Consider the following 14,270-nt stretch of genomic DNA (forward strand, 5'->3'; position numbering starts at 1 on the left):
AGGGACTGTGTTTCTCTTATTCATCAGTATATGTCCAGTGTCTAAAACATTACCTGGCATATATAGGCGTTAAACAAAATTTTAGACATTTAACCTCCCATGTGCAGATATGTATGCTAACCTGCTCTGTACAATGTAGCCATATGTCGTTATTTAAATTAAATAAAAATTCAAGTCCCTGGTCATATTTTAAGTGCTCGCATATTGTAGGTGTTCAATAGCCACATGTGGCTAGTAGCTACTCTGTGGGATAGAGCAGTATTTCCAATTTCTACTGGATTCAATAAATATAATATGATATTTCAATAAATATATATTTCAACAAATATGATCATTAAAAAACAAAACATATTAAAAGAATTTCTATAAAAGTTTCTAAATGTTTATACTTGATTTTTGTATCTATCTCATCATAGACTGTTAACAATCAGTTCACCCACTGGTACCAGCCCATGGACCACATTTTGAGTGGCACTGCCCTAAGAGACTGAGCCAGGACTTTGCAGGGATTTAAACCAAAGGCCAAATATGCTGGCTAATGCTTGCATGAGAACCACAGAGAATGGCAGCACTGACCTCAGGCATTAGAGACCTTCACTCAATCTCCAACATTCAAGGGCAATTTCTATAGGCTAACCATTGGGCTCCTTTCAAATACAAACACTCTTGGAGGAGATTGCCGTGTGGGATAGAAGCCCTCTAAGTCCAGGCCAAGGTCAGGATGGTTATGAGGGAGTTACAAAGAATCTGATGTACAGAGCAAAAGCAGAATTAGGGATGGATTGAGTCCAGGAGCCCAGGCAACTGTAGGACATGGGCATCAAGCCCTGGAAGAAAATCAGAGTGGGAGGGAACATGTGAAATCAGCGGTTGAGAAAGAGATGAAACCAGGGAAACAGTGGTCAGCAGCGTCCCATCATGTGAACTTGCGCTTCTGCCCCAGGAATTACTTTGAACAAGTATGTCATTTATACCTTAGAGTAAATTAATTGATCAGACCATCTGCTCTGTTTAGGGAAGACAGGAAGGAAGTGGTATTCAGGACTAAAGCAGAACAGGGAGAGATAATTTCGGAGACATTTCCTGGGCTGAATACCCAAATTAGCAGCCCCTCAGCCTCTGAGTACCTGGGGGCCAGAGGCAGACAACAGAATGGGAAGTAAGTGGGGGCCTTCTTTCTTCACAATTTTCTCCTAAGAGTATGGTTTTTCGTCGTATTCAGCCTGAGGTCTCAAACCACGGTGGACATTTGGACTTCTATATGTGGATTTATTTGAAGTTACTTTTTGTTCTGCCATTGTTTAGCCTATAAACAGAACTATTTCCTCGTTAATCTTAACCCATCCCTGGATTTTTTCTTTTTCAGGCACAACAAAAAGATATGTCACCACGGTAAGGAGGGAAGTGGACAGAGCTGTAAGTAATCATGATTTTTCTTTTCTTTTTCACCCCCTTTCCTCTCCCAGCGTGAATTAAGAAATAACCTCTATTAATGCACCAAGGGCAACTGAATAGTTTAGGCTCGTGCAGAATCTTCCTGTTAAGTGGCATTTTTAGCCCGTTTTTCTTGCAACCCTGTGTTGTTCCATACCTTTCTTGGAGAACAAGATGGTGTCTTGTATAGCCACAGAACAACTCTGTAGCCTTTCGTCTGTCTGTATTCCTAAGCACCCCTAGAAAATAAGGCACAGGACATCTGGGCTCACAAAATTAGATGCATGGTTAAATTTAACAGTAAGGAGAAGATATTCTACTGTGGCACAATCAACAGCTGATGTTTTTGCAACAGTTGTTAAGTACGCTGTTGGGGGCTGTGTGTCAGGGGCATTGCTGGGGATATAGAAGTATGTCATGAGGTTGACAGGCATGGAGCTGGACTTTGTGGAAGAGAGAGGATGTGATCTGGAGGTTAGGAGAAGTAGGATTGCTGAAATCATTCAGGCTCATTGGATGAAAAGCTTAGACCCTGGGGAAGTGGTGTGTTGGGGACCAACAGGCCTGGATCTCATTGTAAAATGGGTATTTCTGGCTTTCTTGGGAAAGCTGCCTTTCCCTGCAATCTAGGGATCACATGGTGTGACACACAAGTTTATGAGTCACCAAAATAATGATAGGCAATTCATAGAAATTTCTAAATAACTATGTATCGGCTAGTCAGAATATTCAGAACTGTTCATTTTCAAATTCTGTTGAATATATCCCCAAAATTCCAGAGGGACCAATTGTGAAAATAACCCTAGAAAACCTTCAGATACCAGGGTCTGTGTCTGGCTTATGCATCAGACATGGCAGCTTAGAAGCACAAAATGAAACTTAAAAGAATGAAATGAAAAGAGGCTCCTGCACCCTCCCTGTCTCCACCACTTCCCTGAAAGCGATTCTTGAAACTACATCCTGTGACTGTATACGCATCCCTGGGCACAGCACCAGGAAAGAATTGCAGCTTAGGCCGGACTGTTACCCTGAGCTTTTCTGAATCAGCAACAAGATTTTCTTGACTCAGAAAACTTTCAGATCAACACTGGCAGGCCTGATAGAAACATTCATTTCTTGAGAAACAAAAATCCTATATTCCTATAAATTGATCTGCTTGGCCTACATGTGAGTTTCCATGGGAGAGGCCCAATATTTGTCTGAATTTCACGAGGTCAGAGTGTATAAGCGACTCCTTCAATGGCTCAGCATAAGGAAGAAAGCATAGTGGAAGTCCTGAGCACAGAGGTAATAAACTCAGGTGCCTACTAGGGCCAGGCAGGAGATGAAATGAGTAAACACTGTCTAGTATAACCTGATAGGGAGTGGGGGAGGGATTTCAACAAATTGGAGAGTATATTCCATGTCAATTTAGCACTAGCCTAACATTGCCTGAGAAGATGGAAATCCATATTTTTATATAAAAACAACCTAATTACTAAATGCTGGCTGAAAGTATTTCAACTACCAAACAAACTAAATAAAATGTGCCCGTAGGCTAATTGAGCCTGTCAATGACCAGTTTTCAAGCTCTTTCCTAGAGAGAAAATATTGTCAGGAAAGAGCCTAGGATCTGAGTAATGAAGGCAGAAACACCTATTTGGAGAACTGAACACTCAAAGGCTTGCTGCCAACCTAAATGTCTATCCTATGGCCTGCCACATGGTCTGCATGTTGCACTGTTATAAAGTGACTTCTTTGGATTAACAGTGTATCACAGTCATTTTTAACCAGTACAGCTCCTTATAAACAGAAAAATTTCAAACCCTCTTTTAATGGTGTCTGAAATTCAAAATAGAGTAACTATCTTGATCAAAAATCAAGTTAAAGAAATGGGACTAATTCCCTCCTCCCCCTGCCTGGCCCCCCGCCCCTCCACAATTATATATAGTCACAGTCTCTACCTTTTAACCTGGAGGAAGGGAGAGTCAGGGAGGTGAGAGAGTGATGCTTCTCCTCTTTCTCCCTCACCCCTCCTTGGCACTTACCTGAGAATATGTGGTACAGTGTAAATAAGTCAGGACCACTTAGATATACATCATAGAAGACACACATAGGAATGTACACGGTACTATTACTTATAATAGCAACAAATTAGAAATAATCAAATATGAATCAATAGGAGAAAAGTTGAATAGGAAAACTAGACAGTAATTAAAATGAAAGCACCAAAACTAGATGTATTTTTGAGATGAATAAATCTGAACAATATAATTTGGAGAGGAAAGACAGATACAGATAGCATATTACCAATGACAGAGAGTTTAAAAACATGCAAATAGGGCTTCCCTGGTGGCGCAGTGGTTGAGAGTCCGCCTGCCGATGCAGGGGACACGGGTTCGTGCCCCGGTCCAGGAAGATCCCGCATTCTGTGGAGCGGCTGGGCCCGTGAGCCATGGCCGCTGAGCCTGCGCGTCCAGAGCCTGTGCTCCGCAACGGGAGAGGCCACAGCAGTGAGAGGCCTGCGTACCGCAAAAAGAAAAAACAAAACAAAAAAAACACATGCAAACAACCCCTAAGTAGTGTTTATGGGAAACAGTCATGTGATATAAAAGTACAAAAATAGTATGGAAGTGATAAACATCAAATTTAACCTCAAACTGGGTAGTGGTTATACAGATGTTCGTTACATTATTCTCTATACTTTATTTTATGCCTGAAATATTTATTTTTATAAAAAAAGAGGTCACAATTAAAATTCAAGACATTTAGATTTAAGTTTTTCTGTGAGCTAGCTACACAACCTTAGGTAAGATCTGCCCCCTCTCTGTGCTTGAGTTTTGTCAACTGTAAATTGAGAAAGTTGGACCAAATCCAGAAGGGCAAACAGGCCTCATGTCAGGTGCAGGGAATGCCTAGAGCAGAGATAAGGATGGTTTGGGAGACTATTTCTAGATGGAAAGTGTGGTGATTGATGAATGAATAATGTCTGCCTTGGGTGTGGGGTGGGAAAAGTCATGGTCCTTGACAATATATTAAAAAAAAAAACAATTATGCGTTTATCTGTATTTCCATTCATCTTTGTCATGTACATACATACATGACATTATTTTGTGTTCTACATGTTTCAGTTGCATCCAGAGTTATTTTCAGATTGATCCAAGTCTTTGTAATCACGTTTAGAGCTGCATAAAATGTAGAACTTGACTGATGATCACTAATGATGAAGTATTAAAGGAACAAATTACTCATTTTTACTTAGCATAATGTTTTATGGTTTTGTCAAGACAAATACCAATGTGTTAGATTTTCAGTAGATGCTTTTTAATTTCCTCCCTAAAAAGTTGTTCATCAGTTATTAACGCTTTATTTAGAATGGATTTAATGCTTTGGATAATATCCCCTGGGAAGAAGAAGGAGCCAGACATGGAGATACTGATTTGAGAAATAGGAAGAGGCTAGGTCTGGGGCCCAGTGTTTGGACAGCCAAGAAAACTTGGTACGTGTTGTTGGGGGTGAGGGGTACTTCAGGCTTCTCCAGAGAACAGAACACAGAACCGCTAGGAGACCAAAAAGTATGAAATCTGTAGGGCAGGCTGGCAGGCTGGGAACTCAGGTAAGAGCTGAAGGTGCAATGTTGAGTCCCAGATCTATAGGTCAGGCCAGCAGGCTGGGGACTCAGGTAGGATTTCTACATTACAGTATTGAGGCAGAATTCCTTCTTCTCTGAGAAACCTCAGTTGTTGCTCTCAAGGTCTTCAACTGTTTGAATGAGGCTCATCCACATTATGGAAGGTAATCTGCTTTATTTAAAGTCAGTGGACGGTAGGGACTTCCCTGGCGGTCCAAGTGGTTAAAGACTTTGTCTTCCAATGCAGGGGGTGTGGGTTTGATCCCAGGGAGCTAAGGTCCCACATGCCTCAGGGCCAAAAAACCCAAAACATAAAAACAGAAGCAATATTGCAACAAATTCAATAAAGACCTTAAAAATGGTCCACATCAGGGGTTCCCTGGTGGCACAGTGGTTGAGAGTCCGCCTGCCGATGCAGGGGATGTGGGTTCGTGCCCCGGTCCGGGAAGATCCCACATGCCATGGAGCGGCTGGGCCCGTGAGCTGTGGCCGCTGAGCCTGCATGTCCGGAGCCTGTGCTCCGCAACGGGAGAGGCCACAACCGTGAGAGGCCCGCGTACCGCAAAAAAAAAAAAAAAAATTGGTCTACATCAAAAAAATCTTAAAAAAAAACAAGTCAGTTGACGGTAAATGTTAATCGCATCTACAAAACACCTTCACAGCAACATGTAGACTAACATTTCACCAAACTGGGCACATTAGTCTAGGCAAATTGACATATAAAATTAACCATCATAGCATCAGGAGTTGAGGGGAACATTTTGCCTGGAATAAGTCAAGTTATCAGACCTCTCAGAGCCTTTAAAAATAGAAGTATGTGGCCATCTATTTTCTGGTCATTGGAGTTGTCCAAATGACCAGGGCTCTGTCTAATACCTGTTCATCCATGTAGCTGCCACCCCAGATTTTCGTGCAGACTAACTATTTAGGGTTTTTTGCATATTTCAGCAGGATTTTTTTCTCAGCTCACTGCCTCTCAACCTTTCAGCAACAAAAGAACATCTGTGGCATCAGACTCTGCCACTTTATGTATTTTGAAATAAAGAATATCTGAGTAGATCTAGAGGGGGAAAGAAAAACAAACTTGTAGTCAACTGTTACTTGATAAAATCAAACTACAGTTTTTGGAAATTACTTCTCAGTAAAATGAAGAGATTACATGAAATAGATTTGACTTATCTAATATCTTGTTTCCTTACCAACTCTCAGTGAGACATTTTAAAATGTACAGATAGCTTTGGAAAGTCCCCTTGAGTGGAGCCGGCACACTCTGTGAGGTCCGATTCCCCCTACACCATCATGCCATCATGCCAGTCTCCTGTCTCTAGACTAGATCTAAACTCCTTTGCATGGCTTTTCAGGGCATCCTTCTCCCTCTCCTGTTCCCATGCCAAGCTCATTCCTACCTCTGTGCCTTTGCTCATGTTGTATCTTCTGCCTGGAATGCCCTCCCCATTCCTTCTTGCTGACCCAAATTCAAACGTCTTGCAGGATCTATCTTAATATAGAATAATAATTAGCATTATTATTGTTATAATGCCAGACCACTGTTCTAAACACTTTAGAGGTACTAACATTTAATCCTCACGGTAGCCCTATGAGGTATATACTTCCCCCCGCCATCTCCAATCTTAGAGATGAGGAGATACTTGTGCAAGGCCATATGGCTAGTAAATACAAGGTCCAGTAAATGGACCCATGTATCCCAGTCTAGAGCCCACGCCTATACACTACACTGTACTCCCTTTCTTAATCTGTAAGACTCTCTCCCCCAACTCACCCATCTTTTTTTTCCCTCTGCATTGTACACACAGTCTGTACTACTCTTAAGCACATGGTCACAGCATTATTTTCTGGCCGCTTCCAAGTGTACATATTTTATGTCTACTTAGTCAATGCAATGAAGTGAGATATTACTGTTAATGAAAGTATTGGGTATTTGGTGTTTGTTTTATTGTCCATTTGTCAGTACTTCTTTTAGTTTATTCTGTGATAAATTTAAAGAAGGTGACTGATATGGACCAAATTTGGCTCACTAATAAAACATCTTGTTTTAGTTGAGTTTTCCAGCTCAAAAGAGAATAACTTATCATGATTTCTAGAACATCTGTAGTACTTTTAGTAGGCACCTATTAATGAGAATCAACCACAGTTAACACTCTACTATCCTACCTCTTTACCTAGTTTACCTATCTTTTTTTTGTATTAACAAAAAAAAGGTAGGTAAACTACAGCCAGGGGTCAAATACCCTCTTGTTTTTATAAACAAAATTTTTATTGAATTTTTATTGAAACTTAACCATGCTCATTGTTTTCATATTGTCACCCTCCCCCAAATTTCACACCCCTTCCTCTGCTTCTGATGGCAGAGTTGAATAATTGCAACAGAGACCGTATAGCCCATAAAGTTTAAATTTTTTATAATCTGGCCCTTTACAGAAGACGTTTGCTGACCCCTGACCTAGAGGCTCTTCCAGGCTTTGCACCTCCTCCCACCTCGATGTACTTTTCCTGTACTAAGAGACCTAAGGCCACCCCCACTCTTACCTCAGCTTCATGAAGTCTGAAGACAGAGCCCACCGGGAAGTGCTTAGGCCCAGCCAGTTCGGGGCTGTCACTCTCCCACACGCATTCTCTGTCACCCCAACTCTGCCTCACCCCCAAAACTACCCCTGTGGGGACAGTGTTAGGTTCCAGGCTTTCCAGGAGCCATCCTGGGCCCTCACATTCTTACTCAGCATCACCTCGGGAGATGAAGTCTTGGGACTTGTTCTTGCCCTTTCCATTTGTGGAAGTTCTTCTTGCAGCTAACTTTACTCATGTGATGCTGTTCAGGCCCATGGCTTCTTGCTATTATGCAGGCAACCAAGCTGTCAAGCAGTATAACTTGAGGAGTGGATTCTGATACCATAGATATGTATCATGCTTCCTTTAAAAAAAAAAAAAGAGTTATTCTAGTCATCAAACCATGCTTTCTTAGAGCTTCAAGACCATGTAGCCTGACTTCTCCACTTTAGAGATGGTGAGACTGGGGCTAAGGGATGTTAAGTGACTTTCTTGATGAAATAATGACAAAAAATAAATAAATAAAAGATCTTATGATCCCCAGTATAACACTATTTATTCATTCATTCGCTCTAAAACATGTACTGTGTCTGCTATTTGAAAGACTCTGTGTCTGGTAGGCCATGTGAGAATTATAAGGATGAATTAAGCACATGAGTCATCCAAGAGTCTTACAATGAAGTATTGGAGATGAGGTACTCAAAACCCTGTTCTCATTGCCATAGTTTGGTTAAAATTAAAATAAAAGAGGCCAGCTTTCTATATATCCTCTAGTAATTGATCCAATCTCTACATTTTGTTTTATTTTGTTTTTTTACTTGAGTCTCTTGTCTTCCCCCTAAGAACTTCCACCTGAGAACTGACCACAACCTTGGCATTCCATCATGGCACCATGGATGTGTCTCCTTTCCCCCTTCCTACTCCAGTGGTTCCCAATCTTTTTTATAAGCCTTTAAAAAGGAGATATTAGAAAGAAAACCTATATATACTGAGTAGGAAAAGTTTGAGTCGTCTTCCTATGTTCCTCCTTTACTCTCACACTACTATCACACTCAAACACATCTGACACCAGATGTGTGGAGGTTTTCCCCACACCAAGCAATTCTCTGCCTCACCAGGTGAGTGTCCTACAATTTAACTCAATTCTAACACTATCTACCTGGCGATGTGAGTGTCCTACAATTTAACTCAATTCTAACACTATCTACCTGGCGATAGCATGAGATCCCACAGGTTAAGGGCTCAGTCCCACAAGACTGCTCCCACCCTACTTCAGATGCCAATCATGAATTCAGGTTGTCACCTGTACTTCTGACCAATCAGCTATAAATCTGAGATTCTCATGCCCTTCTCCTTGGGTTCAACTAATTTGCTAGAGCCATTCACAGAGCTCAGGAAAATAGTATACTTAGGTTTACCAGTTCATTACAAAAGGATATGATAATGCATACAGATGAACATCCAGGTGGAAGTAATGTGTAGGGCAAAGTGCTTGGGAAGGGGCACACACGGCTTCCATGCTCTCTCCATGTGCCACTCTCCCAGCCCCTCCACATGTTCACCAATCCAGAAACTCTTCAAAACCCTTCCTTTGGGGATTTTTAATGGCATGATGAATCATTAACTCCGTTTTTAGCCCCTCTCCCCTCTCTGCAGAATAGGGGGTGGCGCTGAAAATTCCAAACTTCTAATTATGGCTTGGTCTTTCTGGTGACCAGCACCCATCCAGCAGCCCACCAAGAGTCACCTCACTAGACCAAAAGACACTGCTACCACCCAGGAAAGTCCAAGGGATTTAGGAGGTCTGTATCAGGAACCAGGACCAAATATTAGAAGAAAAGATGCTCTTAGTGCTCTTACCACTTAGGAAATTACAAAGGTTTTAGGAACTCTGTGCCAGGAATTGGGGACCGAGACCAATATATATATTTTCTATTATCTTACAAAAGTAGATTAAAACAGTGGCAGAATTGGGATAGAGGATATAAAGACCCTTCCATAGGTCCCTGCAAAGACTTCCAAGGTACCTTGTGCTTCTTGGAACATATTTGGAAAATCATGTAATAGAAGTGATCTTCTATGATCACTTTATTCTGAAGCCCACCTTATTTATCTGGCCACAGAATCCCCAGAAATGCCCACCCCACATCATGCTTCCTTTCCACACAGAGCACAGCTGTCCCAGGGAGGGAGAAGGGGCTGGGGGCATCAGGAATGGCCTCACTCACCAGTGCTCATAGATTTTTACTGGTGTGAGAAGTCTCTGTGTTTTTTATGGTTCTCTATGGCTTACAAGAGGTACACATAATGCACAAAAGTTCAGAGATGGGGGGAAGAATATCACTTTGGGCTGGGGATAATCAGGGAGGTGGAAAAATTTCATGGAGGAGGTGACATTTGAGCCAGGCAGAAACAGAAATAGCAGACTATTCTAGATAGAGGGGACACGGGAGGGAAGGCAGAGAGACCGGAAGATGTGAGGCATCTGAAGGAGAAGGCATGTGATCCTCATTTGGCAAGAGCCAGGTATGGGATAAGGGGAAAGATTGTTGGGGGCCATATCGTGAGTCATGAATTCTGGGCAAAGGAGATTATATTTTACTCACCAGGCGTGGGTGCCTTGGTCAGGTCTCAGCAGGAGACAGAGGGCACATACAGGGGGGTAACTGAAGCAAGTTTACAAGTTTTTACTCTTTACAAAGACATGAGCAGGATGAGGGGAAACCAGTGAGGGATATTAGGCATCCTGAGACTAAAAGAGCAGGGACCAGTGACTGAGCCTCAGCCTGAAGGGGAGGGAGCAGTTACCAGAACACTGGTGAAAACAGCAACAGGAAAGGGCTGCCCCCTGGAGCTGTGGGCTTTAACGGAGGAATAAAACTGACCTGCAAACTGTCCAGAAGGTGGCTGAGGAAGAGATACTCCAACCTCACCCTCCTATCACCGATGCAATCTCCTTTCTCCCCTGAACTGAGGGAATGGAAACCAGAGGGAAGAAAGGCCAGTGATGCAATCCTGGGGTATGAACAGGACAGAGCAGGGTGGAGAGAGCATCTACATGAACAAACAGGAATATCTGGCACAATCGGAATTCTAAAAGGTCTGAATAGGGAAGCCCCAAGAACTTTGCTCCAGTATTGCTGAGCTGACTACAGGCCAGAGTACGGAGGAGAGAAGCCTCTTGCCACAGGTCTGGAGAGAAAGGCTGAAGATTTGGACTAGGGCAATGATCGAAGGGGTGGAAAGAAAGATTTAAGCCATGCTGCCTTTTGAGCATTTTTTTCTAACTCCAGTTTTCTCACTCCAATCTGATTTTGAGAGGTTATGTATTTTCTAGTCAGAAAAACGATTTTCCTATTTGTGGACTTTTCTCCCCAGATTTGAATCTGTGGCCTGATGAGCTGGAGTGACCTGATGGGACATCCTCAAGAAACTTCTAGACTCTGAACAAGAATCCCTTGGCCTGCAGAGCTTGTTGTGTGCACTTTTCAAATGCCTTTGTGTGAGCCAGCACTTTAATCTGGAGACTGCAGCAAGACTAGGCAGCACCTGCCAAGGTGTACTTACAGAAGTCAGGCAGCCACCCCTCCACTGATCCGGGCTCTCACTCCTGCAGCCCGTGGCTCCAATCACACACTACTGCAGTTTAGAAAAAGACCACACCGGATGCTGGACCCCAGTGAGTGTCCTCAGGCTCTTTGTTGCTTCTGGACGGGAAACAAAAGGAATTATTTCCCCCTAAGTTTCCAAAGTGATTTCCAGAAGCAGAGACCAGTGGAAATTTCCAGTTACAGAAGTGGACAGATTGCCAGTAGAGATACTTTTATCTGTAGTTTCCTCTGGTTACTGGACAAGCCTATTGAGACTGCGAGCTCACAGACAGGGCTTTATACAAAGTCAAGCCATAATTGACATGTTTTATGACTTACAGGAATCTTGAAAGCATCTGAGTTGTTCTAATGAAGTATTTAAGCATTTAAGTACACAGAGTGGCCAACTACAAATTGTGGAAAAAAGCCATTGAGTATTATTTGTGAGGTCTGAATCACAAAGCATTGGTTTTAACCTGTAATGGCACCATATTGAATGGTGCTTTTTTTTTTTTTAATTACATCCTTCCTTCAAAAAATTCTGTCTCCTTAACCTCAGAAGCCAATGATACACATTTTAAATTTTGGCATGCTAATATGCTACTTCTGCAAAGATTTCAGATGAGTAGCCATGATGATCAAAGCTCCAGACTAAGTCTCCTTTCCTAGCCCTCTATATGACTTTAAACTTAACCTTTCAGTGGCTCAGTTTCTAGGTCTGTGATACGGTGATACTCACAAGCTGAGGCCTTTGATGTCAGCACTAGAAATCCTGTGAGATCCCATTATGGGTGTGTCAAGGAGGAGGGTAACTGGACATGGTGACATCGGGCTAATCATGTTAAATTTGGTCTTTGTGCTGGGACCACAAAGCTCAGGACATTAATTGACCCCTAAACTATCCAAATGTAAACATTATCAAGCATAACAGATGGATGAGTGGGCCTGAAGCAAACTCTTTAACTGGTGTACAGACTAATTTTAGGTTTATGGGAATGAAGTGGTGTGAAAGTGAGTAACACACAAATAATATAACATCTCAGTTTCTTCTATAGACATCAAAGAATGCCGTTGAAGAATAAAACTCAATTGTTTATTCTTCAGCGTGTTCTGATGTCCTACTTTTGGCTAAGTGATTTCCTCAGGGCCCATCCAGGTCAGTAGGTTTAATGTTCCGTCAGGCCAGTTGGCTCCCATAGGTTTAAAAGCCTTTGAGGCACACTCGGATGCCCTCTTCAGAAGGGCAGGGTCCCATGGTTTGGTCTGGGGTCCCTGCTGGAGAAGCAGCACCTCCTAAGGCTGCAGAGATCAGAGCAGGCAGGCAAGGCCTTCTCCCTGAAGAAGCAAGTCTCTCCATCCTGGGCCCCACCTCCCCACAGATGTGTGGCTGGCATGCTGCATCCTTGGGTGGTAATATTTAACTCTATTAGGAACCCGGTGGCATAATGATTTCTGTCAAAATACCACCATCTTTAGTCCTAGATTGGGGCTATTTTCTAAAATACCAAATAGGGACAGGGCTGCCTACCTCCAATACCCCAAAATTCAGCGTTCTTTGGGGAAGAAGACCATTAGGCATTGTGTCCTAGCAGGAGGAACGTTCTACACTACAGCCTACAGTCATAATGTCTAACATTTACCAAGTACTTACTACATGCCCGATATTGTTTAGCGTTCTATACATGTCATTGGAATGCGTTCTCTCAAAACCCTCTGAAAAAGGCACTATTTATGTCTCCATTTTAAAGATAAGGAAACTGAGGCACAGAGAAGAAATTTGGTTAAGGCTGCCTGTTTAGTTTGGAAGGGATAGAGCTAGGGCAGTGAAACCATATTCATTATACCCCACCATGTGTCCTGATTTCCTACCCGATGGGACTTTAAGGTGGGATTTTACTGGTTACATACACCATGTGGTCTTTTTTTGCTGGCCTAGGATTAATTTCACTCTTACTTTTTCCAAAGAGGCACTACAGGAGGGTGGGTGGAGAAGAGGCTCTGACATGAGAGATTCCAACTCCGACTCAACTATATATGAATCATACAACTTTGCATGTATCATTTGATCTCTCTAACCATCCGTTTCCTTATCTAAAAGATGAATACAGTCGTCCCTTGGTATCTGCAGGGGATTGGCTCCAGGACCCCCTCAGATACCAAGTCTGTGGATGTTCAAGTCCCTTATATAAAATAGTGCTGTATTTTTGTATAACCTATGCACATCCTCCCACATATTTTAAATCATCTCCAGATTACTTATAATACCCAATGAATGTAAATGCTTAAGTGAATAGCTGTAAATACAAAGTAAATGCTATGTAATAGTTGCTGGTACATGGCAAATTCAAGTTATGCTTTTTGGAACTTCCTTCAATTTTTTTTTCTAATATTTTCAGTCCTCAGTTGGTTGACTTCCTAGATGTGGAACCTGTGGATATGAGGGGCCAGCTGTAATATAAGAAAGGTTGTTAACATCTTCCTTTATCAGGCACTTAGCTTATACAGCACATGGTAAATACCTGTTAAATAACAAGTATCATTGGTAATCCCTGATGTACCAGCCACTATTTCTTGCCAAACAGGCAGTGTCGTGACACTATTAAGCTAATCTGTCTGCAGGATATTTCTCCTGAATCCTAGCCCTAAGGGAGAAGTGAGTTATGCTCCAAGGATTTCCAGCCACGGGGTTTTTTGTCCCCAGGCTCTTCTGTACGTGCCGAATTCTCCAGCTAAGTCAGAGGGCTCACCAGTTCTCCAGTATGCCTTGTGCTGTCCCCTTCACCTGGAACATCTCCTTTCTAGGACCTCAATTCTCCCTTGCAAAACCCTATCTGTCCGTCAGATGCCAGCTCTGCCAGTGAATATTTTCTGTTTTTCTCCAGTTGAATATGAGCTCTCTTTACTCTGGGCAGAGCAGTGTTTTCTTTGTCCCTCTCTAAAGCAGTTATCTTTTTCAGTTTTGAATCATGAGGATTTGAGCACATTTTATATCTTCCCCTTAGACTATAAGCTCCTGGAGGACAAGGAGAGAGTGAGATTTTGTCATTCCTGCAGCATCTTTTATGTGACAG

General features: G+C 42.4%; 1 protein-coding gene and 1 long non-coding RNA gene across 12 annotated transcripts in view; one reads left to right on the forward strand and one right to left on the reverse strand.

The window, feature by feature from the left end:
* Positions 1-14,270, forward strand: part of PDCD1LG2 (programmed cell death 1 ligand 2) — a 98,251-nt gene that overhangs the window by 49,296 nt on the left and 34,685 nt on the right. For 9 of the 11 annotated variants that reach the window (XM_060014712.1, XM_060014706.1, XM_060014707.1 and 6 more), the window contains one exon: positions 1,367-1,416. In XM_060014712.1, coding sequence (XP_059870695.1) covers positions 1,367-1,416 — 50 coding nt within the window. Of the gene's footprint in view, positions 1-1,366; positions 1,417-10,987; positions 11,789-14,270 lie in introns of those variants that run through there. The other 2 variants (XM_060014715.1, XM_060014717.1) reach the window with 2 other exon arrangements.
* On the reverse strand, positions 3,547-10,562 carry LOC132427338 (uncharacterized). The gene is made up of 3 exons (XR_009519874.1): positions 10,495-10,562; positions 7,789-7,973; positions 3,547-3,935 (listed from the first exon to the last, which is right to left on the reverse strand). It is a non-coding gene; the product is annotated as an uncharacterized lncRNA (long non-coding RNA).

Source organism: Delphinus delphis, chromosome 6, assembly GCF_949987515.2.
Source record: "Delphinus delphis chromosome 6, mDelDel1.2, whole genome shotgun sequence".
Classification (NCBI taxonomy): domain Eukaryota; kingdom Metazoa; phylum Chordata; class Mammalia; order Artiodactyla; family Delphinidae; genus Delphinus; species Delphinus delphis.